Source organism: Onychostoma macrolepis, chromosome 19 (assembly GCF_012432095.1).
Source record: "Onychostoma macrolepis isolate SWU-2019 chromosome 19, ASM1243209v1, whole genome shotgun sequence".
Classification (NCBI taxonomy): domain Eukaryota; kingdom Metazoa; phylum Chordata; class Actinopteri; order Cypriniformes; family Cyprinidae; genus Onychostoma; species Onychostoma macrolepis.
In genome coordinates, this window is record NC_081173.1 from 23,874,655 (window position 1) to 23,893,040 (window position 18,386).

At 35.6% G+C, this 18,386-nt stretch overlaps 1 protein-coding gene across 4 annotated transcripts; it reads right to left on the reverse strand.

The window, feature by feature from the left end:
* Nucleotides 1-346: 346 nt before the first annotated feature.
* LOC131526360 (uncharacterized) lies at nt 347-17,281 on the reverse strand. Of its 4 annotated transcripts, none has more exons than XM_058754627.1 (10): nt 17,024-17,281; nt 9,607-9,653; nt 9,244-9,354; nt 4,463-4,667; nt 4,315-4,366; nt 4,052-4,185; nt 3,752-3,966; nt 3,206-3,365; nt 2,867-2,968; nt 347-1,043 (listed from the first exon to the last, which is right to left on the reverse strand). In XM_058754627.1, exons 4-10 carry the CDS (start codon nt 4,662-4,664, stop codon nt 991-993), a joined length of 918 nt encoding a protein of 305 aa, XP_058610610.1. In that variant the 5' UTR covers nt 4,665-4,667; nt 9,244-9,354; nt 9,607-9,653; nt 17,024-17,281; the 3' UTR covers nt 347-990. The 4 variants fall into 4 exon arrangements, with proteins under 4 accessions (XP_058610610.1, XP_058610609.1, XP_058610607.1 ...); XM_058754626.1 differs by lacking the exon at nt 17,024-17,281 and adding an exon at nt 10,637-10,675 and having other exon boundaries at nt 9,607-9,656; XM_058754624.1 differs by lacking the exon at nt 9,607-9,653.
* Nucleotides 17,282-18,386: the final 1,105 nt, after the last annotated feature.

Genomic DNA, 18,386 nt, shown 5'->3' on the forward strand with positions numbered 1-18,386 from the left:
CTGGTTTATTTTGAATGAAATTACATGCAATTTGATGAAACATTGGAAACGACAGATATAGGCTACTTAAAAAAAATAATAATAATATTTACAACAATTTATACACATTTAAGTTTTTGTTCAATATGATGTTGAGGGGGCCCTGAAACTATAGTAGCTCCCATGCCTTAAAACATGCACTGTAAAAAGTGATAAGTTAACTTAACTTAAAAAAAAATTGAGGAAACCTGTTGCCTTAAAATTTTTAAGTAAATGATAATTTAAAAAAATAAGTTAAGTGAATTGTCAAGTTCACTTAACTTTTTTTTATTTTAATTATTATTTACTTAATAATTTTAAGGGAACAGGTTTCCTCAATTTTTTTTAAGGTAAGTCAACTTATCACTTTTTATAGTGTGACAATTCATTAAGTATGTAACGTCAAATTGAAATCAATTTCTCAAAATGTATGTCTACATCATGATGATATTATGCATGATATGAGTCGCTTTGGAATATAAGTCACAGCATGTTTCAGATGATAAAAAATGCGACTTACATTTCAGAAAATATGTTTATCACTGTTAAAATATTTATGTAGACTATAGGCTAAGGAGTGTTTCATTACATTATTACAGGAAAACGTCTTGTGATTACAGTACCTACTGAGCCGCTGTAATGGAACAGCTCTAATGTGCTATTAAATTAAAGATGAAGTACCATAGAGCAAATAAAAAGTGAAAGTAACAAAAGCTTGTAGAATACATTTTAATGGTCATAATTAAGTATGAAAATGAACTAAGCCAACTAACATTATTTATATTCTTTTGGTTTCTGTACCCAGTATTTTTAAAAATTACAAATGAAATGAAAATACAGGTATCGGTACTCGATCTGCAAGTACCAAAAATAAAAGTATCGCTATTGACCTCGTTCTGGAAAAAGTTGTATTGGTGCATCCCTATAAAAAACTCTTTAATCAAAAATGTTCCAAGGCGTTTCCCTCTTTTGCTAGTTGCCCATCAGTGAGGTAGAAATCACATTTGGAATCTCATGCCCAGGACCTGCAGAGGGAGGAGGAAAATATGCAAAATATACTATACGTGATGATTAAGCAAGGTGGTTTCTACAGAATTGGGCATTTAATGAAGACCACTGTTATTGGTGTTTTCAACACTATTACAAAAAAAAAAAAAAAAGTTGTGAGCTTAAAATCAAAACCACGGAAATCCCTGTATGTATGTCAGGAGCTCATCTGTATCTTAAATATACAGTGGGTACGGAAAGTCAGCCATTTGCTAAAATCATTTCAGTTCATTTTTTTTCTCATTAATGTACACACAGCACCCCATATTGACAGAAAAACACAGAATTGTTGACATTTTTGCAGATTTATTAAAAAAGAAAAACTGAAATATCACATGGTCCTAAGTATTCAGACCCTTTGCTCAGTATTTAGTAGAAGCACCCTTTTGATCTAATACAGCCATGAGTCTTTTTGGGAAAGATGCAACAAGTTTTTCACACCTGGATTTGGGGATCCTCTGCCATTCCTCCTTGCAGATCCTCTCCAGTTCTGTCAGGTTGGATGGTAAACGTTGGTGGACAGACATTTTTAGGTCTCTCCAGAGATGCTCAATTGGGTTTAAGTCAGGGCTCTGGCTGGGCCATTCAAGAACAGTCACGGAGTTGTTGTGAAGCCACTCCTTCGTTATTTTAGCTGTGTGCTCAGGGTCATTGTCTTGTTGGAAGGTAAACCTTCGGCCCAGTCTGAGGTCCTGAGCACTCTGGAGAAGGTTTTCGTCCAGGATATCCCTGTACTTGGCCGCATTCATCTTTCCCTCGATTGCAACCAGTCGTCCTGTCCCTGCAGCTGAAAAACACCCCCACAGCATGATGCTGCCACCACCATGCTTCACTGTTGGGACTGTATTGGACAGGTGATGAGCAGTGCCTGGTTTTCTCCACACATACCGCTTAGAATTAAGGCCAAAAAGTTATATCTTGGTCTCATCAGACCAGAGAATCTTGTTCAGGTGTTTTTTAGCAAACTCCATGCGGGCTTTCATGTGTCTTGCACTGAGGAGAGGCTTCCGTCGGGCCACTCTGCCATGAAGCCCCGACTCTGCCATAAAGCTGCAGTGATGGTTGACTTTCTATAACTTTCTCCCATCTCCCGACTGCATCTCTGGAGCTCAGCCACAGTGATCTTTGGGTTCTTCTTTACCTCTCTCACCAAGGCTCTTCTCCCCCGATAGCTCAGTTTGGCCGGACGGCCAGCTCTAGGAAGGGTTGTGGTCGTCCCAAACGTCTTCCATTTAAGGCCACTGTGCTCCTAGGAACCTTAAGTGCAGCAGAAGTTTTTTTGTAACCTTGGCCAGATCTGTGCCTTGCCACAATTCTGTCTCTGAGCTCTTCAGGCAGTTCCTTTGACCTCATGATTCTCATTTGCTCTGAAATGCACTGTGAGCTGTAAGGTCTTATATAGACAGGTGTGTGGCTTTCCTAATCAAGTCCAATCAGTATAATCAAACACAGCTGGACTCAAATGAAGGTGTAGAACCATCTCAAGGATGATCAGAAGAAATGGACAGCACCTGAGTTAAATATATGAGTGTCACAGCAAAGGGTCTGAATACTTAGGACCATGTGATATTTCAGTTTTTCTTTTTTAATAAATCTGCAAAAATGTCAACAATTCTGTGTTTTTCTGTCAATATGGGGTGCTGTGTGTACATTAATGAGTAAAAAAAATGAACTTAAATGATTTTAGTAAATGGCTGCAATATAACAAAGACTGAAAAATTTAAGAGGGTCTGAATACTTTCCGTACCCACTGTAGTCCCGTGAGCACATTCACATAAAATCTAACATCTGTATCACTTACCACCTTGTTCTCTTGGTCTCTTCCGACTAGCTGCATAACTCAGATATTTTTTTATTTCAGTTTCACAGTCACCCCTGTTTACATTTCGGGTTAATGCAGAATCTGAAAGAAAAAACTTCATGACAACTGAGTTGGAAATTCTCAAGCATTTGTTGTATAGTGCCTCATAATCACAGTTGTAAGAGTTTGTATGTTCTTAAGGTAAATTTGTTCCTTTAAATATATTTTATTTCTATGCCTTTGTTTTGATTTTAAAGTAAAGACAACTGCAGACAAAAAAAAAAAAATAATAAAAAATTTCTAGGTTTGTGGGAAGTGTTCATGCAGCGGTGTGTTTACCTCTGATCACATCTGTTAACACGAGATGAGAGAAGGCCTTTTTATCTCCTCTCCCCTGCCAGTTGAACTGTATAGCCAGATCATCTGTTAGGACTTGCTGCATAATATTCTTAATCACATCCTTGGGCATATGACCTCCAAGACTTGACAAATATTTTACCTGTGAAGATTTTTTTTTTTTTTATTAATTATTATTATTATTATTTTTAATGTGATTCTAATTAGTCAATCCTTGCTTAAATAGTCAAATGTATAATGATTAAACTGTACAGTTATAATAGTCTGACTGGACTATTTTTTCTTTGTAGAACCTTTAAGCTTTTCTAAGAAAGATAATAAAATAATTTTGATTACAATGAGAATTTCTTAATTTATTTAGGCAATTTGGTAAAAAGCTATCATCATGGAACAAGAGGTAAATTCCAGTACTGTTATATTTTATTTAATTATTATTTTATTTTATTATTATATTATTTTAAATATATTTTGTGATTATAAGCAAATGAGTGTACAGTATCCCTTTAAATAAATGCTGTATCAACTCACATATTTTTTGCGTGTTGTTGCGTTCTTGAGCTCCATTTCAGTCCTGGCCACATCTTCAAAGGTTCTAAGAGGCAGTTTTAGGTTTTTTGAAGGCACGCATGTACTGCTAGGGACTTCAGGAACCGTATTGTCTTTGAGTATTTTTTTTAACATGGTAGAGTTTTCCTGCACCTTGCTCTTGATGTCTCTCAGCATTTGGATGATTTCAACCTTGTCTGTTGTGTAAAATGAGTTGTGCTATAATTACAAAAAGAGAAAATAAACTTCTCAAACTGATTATGTCAAAAGAAGCTGACTCACCATCAGCTGACATTCTGGATATAGATGCAGGTGTTACTGGAGGAAGTGGATGTAGCTGATTATTTGACATTCCTTGACTGCCTTCAAGTCTCTGTCTTTTTATTCCAGGTAATACAGTGTCTAATGGATATGACCTTTATTTGAAAATAAACAATATTTTAAACAAAACAGTACAAATCAATTATTTTGCTCTTTCAAAGGTCAAATCTTGTGAAGATTTTATTTTTATTTTGTTTTAAACAAAATGCAAGTCTGTTACTTACCTTTCATGTTCTTTGATTTCTTTGTGTCCCTCTTTTGCTTTCTCAAAAGTGCCTGCAGTAAGATAAATATTGTATTATATTATTTGGGAACTTATTAGACAGTACAAAATCCTAAATTAAACAGTTATTTTAAAGTAGTGGCCATTACCATATTCTCCGAGAAAGATAATGTTTAGTTTCTCCCATGGTTTCCCTTCTGTTTCAGGGTTAAGTTTGTTCTCAACAGCTTCCATGCACTTCTCTGTGGATTTGAATGGAGGCCAGTAACAGTGTCTCTTGTCCTGGCTCAACCAGTTTGATGGTACCACCATTAACTCATCTGAGTCTTGCAAGGTAACAACTGCATACATGATCTGCCATGAGGGAAGAGAGAGAAAGAGAAAAAAACAAGACAGCATTTAGCTCTGACTGAAAAATAAATATACTCAGCTTTATAGTAAATTGGAAAGTTGACCAACCCAATCCTATAAAGTAGGAAAAAATATTTCTATTTTGTCAGAAGGTATATTATAACTTCTGTAATTATTTTTCCATTTTCTAGACCAGTGGTTCCATGTGTGTGTGTGTGTGTGTGTGTGTGTGTGTCCCAACATTGCACATTTTGCATGTCATCTTAATCAAACACACCCAATCAGGTCAGCAGCTCATATAGAGACTTTAAGACCTGAAATAGTTGTGACAGACAAAAGTGTGAAAATGTGGTCTTATGGGGGCTTTCACATTAATGTGAAATATAATGTGATTATCATAACCTTCAAAAGACGATGATTGGATTAATTACTTGAGCGCTGCATGTTTTAAAGTAAAAACACACTGTTTCATGTTCTACAGATTCATGAATTCAGATTACTTTGCAGTCAATGAAAAGTCTACATTTTTTCCAAGCAATTGCTTATGATCTGTTGATACATTTTCACAGTTACTTAATGGTGTTTATACCTGCAAACTCATTACCTTTCGGTAAAATTCTGTCATTGTTCTGACACTGGCCATTCGTATGATTCTTGCAGATTTAAAGAGTTTGTTTTTTGTGTTGTTTTTATGAGTTTATCTCAGGGGAACTAACAGTCTTCAGAAAAGTTTCGATGGCATTATAGGGATAACCAGATAAAAGCTCTATTTCTGATGTTTCATAAGTGCCATCTTCTGTAAGAAATTATCTTTGATTTTGAAAAAAGCATGAAAGACTGCAGTGTAGAGTGGCACAAATGCACCTGATGATGTGCTTGATGATGGCAACGTCACTTTTTTGAGTCTGTGGCCAACCTTGTTCCATTATGAAACAATTAGAGCACAAAGAGAAGAACAAATCAGCAAATGTGATCTGATTCATCTTCGTGATCCTCACCTTCCATCTCCATCATTCAAATGTCTTCTTCCTTATGTATTACAAAATCTACCTGGTCTCATGGCATTTACGTACCTGGGTGCACTTTTTAGCGTGACATGAAATACGTACCAATAAGTACATATCACTGCAGTTTCCAAAATAAATGAACACTTTCACACAAATTTACAGAGTTGCGATTAATAAAGCGTAATTTTCGCACAATGAGTTGAAGAATATCATGTTATGACTTCAAAACAATATTAATATGCTGAGAGATTTGAAAACTGATGCTTCTGAACGTTAGCATCACGCACATCCAGCTTCATATCTATGGGTTTTCATAGATGATAAGTTTGTTCGGTAGCTCACGGAGTATGGAGACGGACTTAGGAGACGAGAAGCACCGGTTCGAATCCCGTGTAACTACAGTTCAACAAAACAGTTAAATCTGCGTAAAAGGAAGTTCAAATGGCACAGTTGCATCAGCTAATACGTTTTTATATCAGTTTTGCATTTGTTAACACTATCGGGTAGGTTTAGGGCTGGATTTGGTGTAGGGCATATTTCCAACACGATAGAGCATTAACCTTTAGCGACAGTCCCCGGATATTTGAATTCTGAACCGCCGCAATACGTATCTGAAGCAACGTAATAAAATAACAGCAATACGTACCAATATCTACGTAATAAAAACGTGCCAGAGTTCACATATTGAACCTGTGTTTTAGCGCCACTCAGTGGACATTTCTATTTGAAACTGCAGCGAAACGTGCAGCAAGGTACGTAAAAGGGTGTCGCACAAAAAGTGCGCAGAGGTACGTATTTTTATGAGACCAGGTTGTACAAAATCATGCTCTTCATACACTTTACTAGACCAGCTGGCTTGTAATTTTTCCTCTGTGCTGTCCACAAATGTTTCTGTGTCCATTCCATCCCAATTTTCATCCTTAAACTCATTTCCTATACACTTTAATTGTTCACCATTGATATTTCCACTGGATAATTCCTTAATGTAAAACACTTCATTAGCTCTGTTCTTCACAGCAGCTATAACTTCCCCAAGGTCCTCAGATTGGATGCAAAGTATCAAACTTTCTTTGAAAACCAGAATTTCATGCTGTTTTAAATGTCCAGCTAATTCGGAGACAAAGCATTTCAGAGCCAGCTTAATGAGAACTGGGGTCAGCGGGCAGCCCTGATCCAGCAGTTTGTATCTCTCGATTGAAACATCTGCAGATTCAGTATCTACTTCTGGTGCATCTCTGAGAAGGTTTTTCACAATGAGGAAAACCGTTTTTGCTTTTCTATCTCATCCTTGATACAAGACAACCTCGTCTCAGAGCAGAATGTTTTGGGAGCGATCATGACAGCAGCTGAGTTTTTTGGTGCACGACCCTTTGACAGAGACTCCAAGTAATCATCCAGACGTTTTGCCAGAATAGTTGCAATGATGAAGTAATCAACGTTAAAAAAGTGTTGACTGTCATCATGTGGACTTTTTACAGTTTCATTGAAGAGTTTCTCAGAGCAGTTAAATGTACCTCTGTGGATTCTGTCATAGAGCATCTTTGTGTATGGAATTAGATCCTGGGTTTTATCTTTATAGTAGGAAACTAGGATGCCGTCTGTTCTCAGTATGTCTGACACTTGAAGAGACTGTAGCCGACACAATATCAACCTCAAGGACTACATGTAGGCTTTCTTCACCCAGTGATGAGCCCATCTCCTCGGTCAAAAGATGCTTTTTATGATTTAATAGTTGGGAGAGTGATTGTATGTGTAGATCTTTTTGGAAAAGGATTGTGGAAGCATTGCTGACCTCCAAATATACACAGGATGATGGTTGCGCATCCCTGAGTCTCTGATTTCACAACTTCTGTCACGCCACATACATTCTTCTGGAAAAAAGAAATAATCCAACCTGCACACAACTTGGTTGTTAAACGTATAATTCAGATTTTCAGGGTTCTTTCTTCTCTGGACATCAACCAGCTGAAGAGATGAACTTCATTAACTTTTTCACGCAACAGCACAGCTTTCTGTGGATTGTGGTATCTGTCACCCCTTTTGAATTGTCTTTGTCTGTAAATGGATTGAGAACTGTGCTGAAATCTCCACCGATCACCAGCAGCTCTGGTCATTGACTGCAGGTAACTTGAAAGGTTTTCACGGGTTTTTGTGTCTGTGTCATGGTTATAAATACTAACCAGAGTGTACCGTTGTCCTTTCAGTTTACATTTCAGCAAAACATACATTCCACAGTTATCTCTTTCATCACTTATATATTCAAAATGCAGTGTTTTCCTCACTAGTACGGCTGTTCCCTTTCGGGATGTTTGTGTAAGAAACATACCACTTGTTTTTTAGACCTTCTATAATATGTTTATCTCCTACTACGATGTGTGTCTCTTGTAAGAAAACAACATCAGCATTTTGTAGTTTTTGAAATTTCTGATCTCTTTTTCTTTTAGGTCTGTTAACATTCCAGGTGATGAAGTTTATGGTCTGTGAAGCCATTGACAGATCTGCAGTCACAGAATAAAAATCCTCAGTTTAGTAAGTTCCCTGTCAAAACAAAGGGTGATGGAAGGTAGGACATTTTGGTTTGCATTCTGAGAGAATTGCTGAGACCTTCATCCTGACAGCAATACAATTTTATATTTGGAAGACATTTTTATTCAGAGTCATTTAAATTATATTCAAGATTTAAATTTTATCTTCTGTTTCCTAGGAATCGAACCAATGCCTCCAGTTTCATTCCATGCAGTTTTCCCCTAATTGAGTTCTAAAAAATGACTTTCAAAAAAAATATTACTTTACTATTATTATTATTATAGTATATTGTTGTTGTTTATTGCATGGGTTTAGCATTAATGTTATGTGGCACTTGTTAAGGTTATTATGTGTCTGTTTCTACCACAACTGCCACACCCTGCTTAACCATGTGTTACACTGTAAACACTTTTACTATGATCTACTCAATTTGTTTTTTGTGAAACATTCACTAAAAAAGTAGATTCAAATAATTAGATTAATTAATCTCAGAAATAAAATTGAAAAAAAAAGTATCTTATAAAACCATGAGCAGCTTATACGATGCATGCATGATAATAAATAATGTTACCTTTTGAAAACCAAGTGCCTTTGAAATATATCAAGAATATCTATAAGATATGAATAGATTCTTATGCGCATGCTTCCATGATTTATCTGATTTAATGAAGAATTCCACGTTTTCCATTGTTCCACACATAACACATAGGCTATTTGACATTTTCAAACATACATTATAGTGTGAAAAAACACACTGAAAAAAAAGAAAAAGAAATAATTTTAGGCTTTTTAAAAAATATTATACACCATGTGAGAGCCCTATGAATGTCTTGCTTGTATACACATTCTAACTTGAGGATAAAGAATAGTAGGCTACAGAGGCATAAAAGCTGAAGCTAAAATGTTGATGTTGAATGCTTGTTGGGTAAATTTGTAGTAATGTGTATGTCTGTAGATTGTTTTGAAAAAAAGTAAGTTGGAAGATGACAGAATATAAGTCAGTTAGTTCAAATAAGTTAGTTCAAATAAGTTTTTGGAAAAGTTACCTTTTATCTCCTAGGATAATGTCTGTAGGACAGGATACTGCCGATTCAACTCTCACGCTGAGCAGAGTAAGTAACTGACCTTAGATCTGATTCACCTTTGGGTGTGGACTTCTAGGAAAGAGAAAGACAGGGAAAGGAAAAGTGAAATGGTCTCCTTAGCACAGTTTATTTGACTTCTATAGGCTACTGAATAAAATCTGTATCAAACGTATGTATAGTGTGTATTTGGTTGTTTTGTTTTATTTCTTAATGTCCATAATAATAAAGCTTATTTTCTGGATAAGGTTAAATTACTGTGACATAATTTTATGGACATTATGAACATCATCAGCACAGCAGTAGTCATTTTGTTGACTCACGTACTGTAGGGCAGTGGTTTTCAAACGCTGGTCCAGGGGCGGACTGGCCGTCTGCTGGTTCATCATCAAAGAAAAAGTGTCAAATTAAGTGACGTTGATGGGCGACAAAAGGAGGCGCTAATGCAATCTATTTTTGCTAATACAAAACCAAAACTGAAGAGAAGGAGACTGGGCTCCTGATGGCAATAAAAAAACGTGAAGATAAAGGCGGTTGGGAGAAGCAAAAAGGAAAAAAAAGCGAACAGTTACGTCAGGTTATGTTTGCCCTCCTCTCTCACTACAGCATGTAGCCTAGGCGCTTTCACTGCAGAAACAAAGCGGTTTCCTCGGTAACGACTGTACACAAAGCAGAGCAGAAATGGGTAGTGCTCCTTTATTTGTTTGTTTTATTTGGTTAGGTTTGTATTTCGTTATTTTTTTATTTTTTTATTGTCACAGATATACAGGTGCTGGTCATATAATTAGAATATCATCAAAAAGTTGATTTATTTCACTAATTCCATTCAAAAAGTGAACTTGTATATTATATTCATTCATTACACACAGACTGATATATTTCAAATGTTTATTTCTTTTAATTTTGATGATTAGAGCTTACAGCTCATGAACATCAAAAATCAGTATCTCAAAATATTAGAATATTACTTAAGACCAATACAAAGAAAGGATTTTTAGAAATCTTGGCCAACTGAAAAGTATGAAAATGAAAAGTATGAGCATGTACAGCACTCAATAGTTAGTTGGGGCCAGGGGCGTAAATTTCATCTGACAGTAGGGGGGGACAATAAACGTAAAATTTCTCAAGAGCAATTTTTGAAGGGGACACAAATAATACAGCCAAAATTGTATTTGCAAGGATAGATATGTGTACACAGCGTGTGTACATAGCATGGAGACCGTGTATAAATATGAGTTCATGGTTCACCACGCGGTCATATTATAATTATTATTTTGCGTCATCCATAGTATTTTAGTTTTCGTCTCTTTCGATGTTTAAAGAGAATAAAACAGCCTTGACAGCCTAAGTTACTTACACATAACTAACTTGCTCTCTCCCGCCGGACTCGTGTGTGTGTGTGTATCGGTAAAGAAGGAAAGCAGGCAGTGGACCAAACCACTGTGAGGAAAGGGAGGGGGGAATCAAAACATTTCTGAATTTAAAACGTTTTTTTTGCGTTTATTTTGTTTTACTAATCACACAATTATTTTAAGTATATGTCCATTATATTATTTTCAATACACAGAGTCACTTGTAATGATATTTTTAGGGGGGACAAGCCTCAGATAGGGGGGGTCCTGTCCCGTCCCCCCCGGGATTTACGCCTATGGTTGGGGCTCCTTTTGCCTGAATTACTGCAGCAATGCGGCGTGGCATGGAGTCGATCAGTCTGTGGCACTGTTCAGGTGTTATGAGAGCCCAGGTTGCTCTGATAGTGGCCTTCAGCTCATCTGCATTGTTGGGTCTGGTGTCTCTCATCTTCCTCTTGACAATACCCCATAGATTCTCTATGGGGTTCAGGTCAGGCGAGTTTGCTGGCCAATCAAGCACAGTAACACTATGGTCATTGAACCAGCTTTTGGTACCTTTGGCAGTGTGGGCAGGTGCCAAGTCCTGCTGGAAAATGAAATCAGCATCTCCATAAAGCTTGTCATCAGAAGGAAGCATGAAGTGCTCTAAAACTTCCTGGTAGATGGCTGCGTTGACTGTGGACTTCAGAAAACACAGTGGACCAATACCAGCAGATGACATGGCAGCCCAAATCATCACTGACTGTGGAAACTTCACACTGGACTTCAAGCAACATGGATTCTGTGCCTCTCCACTCTTCCTCCAGACTCTGGGACCTTGATTTCCAAATGAAATGCAAAATTTACTTTCATCTGAAAAGAGGACTTTGGACCACTGAGCAACAGTCCAGTTCTTTTTCTCCACAGCCCAGGTAAGATGCTTCTGACGTTGTCTCTGGTTCAGAAGTGGCTTGGTAGCCCTTTTCCTGAAGACGTCTGAGCGTGTTGACTCTTGATGCACTGACTCCAGCTTCAGTTCTCTCCTTGTGAAGCTCTCACAAGTGTTTGAATCAGCTTTGCTTGACAGTATTCTCAAGCTTGTGGTCATCCCTGTTGCTTGTGCACCTTTTCCTACCCAAATTATTCCTTCCAGTCAACTTTGCATTTAATATGCTTTGATACAGCACTCTGTAAACAGCCACACCTTTCAGTAATGACCTTCTGTGACTTACCCTCTTTGTGGAGGGTGTCAATGTTCGTCTTCTGGATCATTGCCAAGTCAGCAGTCTTCTCCATTATTGTGGTTTCAAAGAACAAGAGATACCCAGAATTTATACTGTAGGGATGGTCATTAATTCAAACTCAAATGTAAATATTCTAATATTTTGAAATACTGATTTTTGACTGTCATGAGCTGTAAGCTGTAATCATTAAAATTAAAAGAAATAAACATTTGAAATATATCAGTCTGTGTGTAATGAATGAATATAATATACAAGTTTCACTTTTTGAATGGAATTAGTGAAATAAATCAACTTTTTGATGATATTCTAAATATATGACCAGCACCTGTACATATGTTTATTGTGAGATGTAGTAACTATAGCAACCGCGGCACCCATTGCCATATGTTGCCAGGAATTACCAAGAAACTTTAGTATAAACACTTAGGAGCAGGGCCGCTGCTGACCAAATGGGTGCCCTAAGCAGGATTGTATTGTTGTGCCCCCTCCCTCAAATATTATGGAAATAAAGAAAAAACACCTACTATAGGGGTCAAAATAGAACTTTAATAAAATATAAAAGTAAATAAATAAAATTTGGAATTAAATTGTATTATTTACAAATTATAATTGTAGCTCTAGACAGTTACCTATGGCTATTATTTTATTAATACAGTTGTCTGATTGATTTTATGGCCTCAAGCATTCAGAAATCATGCAAAAGGAAATTAAGCAGTTTTACTACGATAAAGCATGGTTAATTTTTGTAAGGGTTGTGATGTCCACATGTTTTTTGTTGAAGAAATTATAGAGGCTGTGTCATCTATAGCAAAAAGGTGGCCAAAAATTAAAGATTAAGTGGATATTTGAATTAAATGTTTGGTCAATAGCCTTTTAAACAAGGATATGATCGTCCTATAAAAGTAACAGCAGCAATTACCAGGCTTTTGGCGCCCTTTACAGGCATTTATAACATGTAATGTTGAAAAAAAAAAAACTACAGACTCCATCACAAAATTTGAAATGGTTTTAGTGGTTATAATGGGACTTGTATTGGTTTTAATGGAAACTGTAATGGACCCTGTGGGTCTCTACTGGTAATTGGTCATCTTTTATTGGTTTGTTAAAGCCAATAAATTCTAATGGAATATGTCCCAAAACACACTACAGAAAACCATTTTTTAATGGTTAAAAATTGATAGTTTGTAATGTTTGTAATGGTATTTGTGATTTATTTGTGATTCATTTGTGATGGTATTAGAATTTTCTGTGATGGTTCTATTGTTTTTTTGTTTGTTTTTGTTTTGTATTGTTTTTTTACAGCAGGGTTACCTCATTGTTTTTATATAATGCATTTTAAGACATTTTAAAGGCTGTTGTTGGGTAAGGTTTGTTTTTATAACCATAAAATATATATATATATATATATTATCTTAATACTTCTTTGTATATTATTATTTGAAGTAACAAAATTACTTCCTGTTAAAACCATGGCTAACTTTCGTAAGGGAACATGGAAACTCGGAGAGAATATTAGATGCGTTGGTGGTGGTGAAATTATTACCGACATTAAAACACGTTATTAACCTCAACACCCAAAAAAGTTTCACAGGATTAAGAATGTAGCCTCCCTGAAAGTGACGCACAGGCTTCCTTTTCATCCTTTTTTTTTTTTTAATCTTTTCTTGGCGCCGGATTTCTCATGTCTTTTCACGGGCATAGTTGGCCATCAATTATGATAATTTGCATTCAGCCGCGAGCAGTCGCGGGCGCGGATGCGGGAATGGCGCGTCACGTTTTATTTTTTATTTTATTTCAAACTGCGTACTCTGCGTATAGGGAGCTGCGGTACTGCTTAGGAGGCAGTTAAGACGTTTGTTGCAACGCTCTTAAAGAATCTTAAAAAAGTCCCTTACCTCGGGGAATTTTCCCCCCTCAAGTATTCCCCCAAGTCAAATTACTTCAGGACTTTCATGCAGCCAGGCCCTGAATTCCAAAGTGGGTTTGTCAAACATACCAACACAGGATAGACCTCAAAGAACTAGATGATTGCCTGTGAAATTGATTATGCCATGAACTGACGGGAGTAAATACTAGATATGTGGACTGTTAAATTGTTTGATGTAACCACAGAAAAAAGAATGGAGGTTTAATAACTGTAAAGTCTGAGGCCTGTTTGCATATTCTGATAATATATGAAGGAACAAATTTAACTTTTGTTAAGATGTCTTCAGCGAAATACAAAAATGTTTAAAGAACTATTAGAAAAAGGGGGAAAGATGATGTTAATATCAGTTAGTAGAAGAAGTTCAAAATATGTTCACTAGATTATGTTGTTTTAAACACATGTTCATTTGAGTGATGCGATTTTGTTTCTAAGAAAAGGGGGGATGTCATGTATTATAATACTAGGATTACTGTGGTTGCTACCGGTATCCGTCGTTAGATGGCGCCGTGACATGTAATAAGGAAAAAGGCAGATACATTTTGGGAAGTAAAGTGAACGGATGTGTGCTTGGTAATTTAAGACACCGTTTTTTTGTGTTTTTTATTGCAAAAATTGTAGAAATATACAAGAACAGGGAAACAAGACATGAAAATATTCCTACAAAGAACAATCATAAAAATTCTGAAAACGAATATTCTGGATTTGCGTACATCAATTTATGAAGACAACTTATGTGTGATCATTTAATACAGGCAGCAGAGATGTAACAGCGTTGTTGTTACTCTAAAGAACATTTTATACATTTGCTTCAAATCAAATGAACAGAACGACGTGACCACTGACCACTGACGTCAAAAAAATGAAAACATTTTAAAGCTGAGACCTTGTTTCATACCAGAAGTAACCTGCTCTGTCAGCGTGCTTTCAGTTTTCTCTTTGCTCCATGATGTATTTTTCACTGCGTTAGATCAGTGTGTAGTGTGAGAGCTGCACTGTTTGTCGGACATAGCAACACTAACTAAGGAGGGTGGGTTTTTGCAAAAGGTCGATTACAACTTTTCCACTTCAATTGTGATTTCTGGCTTCCTCGAGTAGGACCACATCAATCTAATTGAGATCATCAGAAACAAGTATTTAATTGCTCAGTACATCAAAATTAGCCTTAGCATACAAATATTAACAATGTAAACAGAAGTAATGTTCAGTTAGATGGGGCTCTAATGCTTAATGTTTTACTAAGGTTGTACAGGGATTAGAAATTACACTCTCAAAAATAAAGGTGCTTTTTTTGGTCCCATAAAGCACCTTTAACATCTGAAGAACTTTTCTGTTTCACAAAAGGTTCTTTGTGGCAAAAGGAGGTTCTTCAGAATATAAAATGGTAAGAAAGAAATGGTTCTTTAAAGAACCTTTGACTGAATGGTTCTTTGTGGAACCAAAAATGGTTCTCCCATGGCATCACAGCTTTATTTTTAAGAGTGTAGAAATATTGGAATAAATAAATAATATATGTAAATATACATATATTTAAATGTTTTTTTGTTGTTGTTGTTTTTTTTGTTCATTTATACAGAAAATGTTTAGCTTGATGCTTTGACTTATTTATATTTATTATTCATTGTCAAAAATCATCATTTAGAATAGGTTAGTATAGTAATAGGCTACTTTTTATCTTGATCCTCTTTAAAACATTCCGTGTTGATAAGCAAACACCCACTGCTATGATTAGGTAACAGTTTTGCATTTTAAAATAATAGATGGAGACTTCTGTAATATACACTGCATTAAAAGGGTCAAATCTGGTAATATCTGCATGGTAAACTGCCATGTAATTTCAGGTTTGCCAGATGTATGTGGAACTTTCCTGAGTTACACAGAATAGTACATTTCAAGAAATGCCCACATACTCCAGTGTACATGGACTTATACAGGAGTTTCATGGACATATACAGCTGAAACACCGCTGGTTGTGAGGACTGGTGGCTGTCAGGTGTGAAGACTTTCATATGTTAACGACAGCCAGGTAATGCTCTTAATGAATGCTGATACAACTATTACACTGTGTTGTTTCCTCAATACCTGTGCTAATGTATTCAACACAGTTTTGGGTCATTTTAACATAAGGGCAGAATACAATTTAGTGTAGCCTACAAAGCAACAAAGTTGATCTGAAAGGAAGAAGAAGACACAAATAATAGACATTTCCCCATTTTAATCCTCCTGTTATGTGCAAATATTGCTATTGACGTGGATGTATGTTCATATGTTTGATCAAAATAATTTAATAAATAATAAATTATTCAGATTTATAATGATTTTCATTCTTCGTCTTCTTCTTATTATTATTAGTATTATTATTATTTCTTGTTTACTCAGACGGTCCCTTGTCAATGATGTTAAATAAAAAATGTATTAAATAAAATGTATAAACGACTGCTATTTTAACATTTATTTGGATATTTAATGTACTGTAAATAGACTTTGCACCTCTGGAACCTCCCTTTTTTCTTTCATGGATGTTAATCACCACTGTTTTGTATGGCTGAGAGAGCAAACAATGTGCCATTAAGATACTTGTACCCTGATGATAGCATGCCATCACACATTTTGTGTCAGGATTTGGAACATAAAATTGGTACATAAAGTGAGAAATATGCATGATCAGTACATTATTCTGTTCATCTGTTATAGTTCTCAACATTGTATTGTAGACCTTCCTCTTTTGCATTTATATTGCATTAATCAATGTAATTATTAAGTCATCATATTTCATAAATATTAAATGTAAGAATTAACTTTCACTATCTTTTCACTATTTTTTCCTTTCTAGCCATTGTAGGATGGATGAAAAATCATGGTGGGGGAATTTCTTTAAGAAATCAGAAATGAAACATCATTATATATTTATTATTCATCAATTTTTATCCAGTTATCCTGTATTGATTCTTGTAACTGTGGTCCCAAAAATTTTCTGAAAACGTTCTCACTCTCAGACCATGATGAAGATACAGAAATGAAAGCATCAGTAATGGTTCTACCAGGAAGATGCTAATGTCAAGTTATTCATGCATAACTATTAGCTCTGGCCAATCATAGCTTAACGCATGGAGTAAATAAGTACTGACTTTTCTCTTTTGCGATTGTAGTTTATGACTACTACTGATGTCCATCCATCCTCCCACCACCACCAGTATATAAACTGAGAATTCCATGGACCAGACTACAATTACATATAAACTTACCCTATCCTTCGTCTGTGTATGTGTGTCTCAAGAATCTCAGGAGTCAGTTGTACTGTATCTTAAGGCTGCAATCTAAAGCGTTGTTTTCCTCTTCATGCTGCTCATCAAGATGTTATAAAACATTATTTCTCACTGCATCAATGCACTTTCTTTTGTTTAAACAGGATGTGGCGCATATCTCAGCTTACAGGATGTGTGTGTGTGTGTGTTCAAAGTAAAGTGATTTTTTTTTAGTATTATTTATTTTTAATTAATTAATTTTTTATAATATATTATCAGTATAGTACAGAGCCCCTAAAGGGACATTGGCAAAAAAAAAAAAGACTTTCTCGTGCGCACGAGAAACTATAGTTACAGTTTCCTGTTGCATCACTTCTGCCATCTTACACAGAAGAAAACAAGAGCATGCATGTGCATGAATTAGCCTAATTGAGATCTATTTTGGCCTTCAATACTAAAACATTGTGTCTGTTCTTGCATTCGGACACAGATAAATCATCACTGAACAGCATAAGAACGGCTTTTTCTCTCAGGCTATATTCCACCTGAGCAATACATAGCCTAACATCTCAGGACTGTCCATCTGTACATAACTTCTCAAAACTTTTCATCTGTAAAATAGCACATTCATAATTCTTTCTATTTTCTCTATAGGCCTATGTTGTACATAACCTAAAACATTTGCACATTCATAATTCTATTTTATCTATATTTTTATTACCATAGTTATTGTTTTTTAATGCATTGTCTATTCTGTTTATTATTAGCCTTATATTTCATTCTATTACCTTAAATTATATGCATGACTACACTCTCTCTGTACTTTCTCCACTGGATGCTCCTGTCACCAAGACAAATTTATTGTGTTTTTGTGTGTGTAAACACACTTGACAATAAAGCTCTTTCTGATTCTGACATTTAAAACGCATTTTGAGGTCTAGAAGGATTGGTAGCTACAGTATAAAAGCTCAAATTTTAGATTTCGATATGGTAATAGCCTATTGTCCCACATAAAACTTTAAAAGCCAGTCAAATATGTATATAATCGAAAGCGATTATTTATTTTTGATAATTATTACTTTACTTCAGTTTGGTTTTCAATAACTGCTGTTAGTTTCGTTTCATTTTCGTTTTTTATTTCTTTGACTTTTCTTTGACATTTTTCTTTCTTTCTTGATAAATAAATGCCTTTATTTTCGTTAATTACAGTTCCTAATATAACATGTGGTAACACTTTAGAATAGGGAACACTTATTAACTATTAACTACGACTTTTCCCTCAATAAACTCCTAATTTGCTGCTTATTAATAGTTAGTAAGGTAGTTGTTAAGTTTAGGTATTGGGTAGGATTAGGGATGTAGA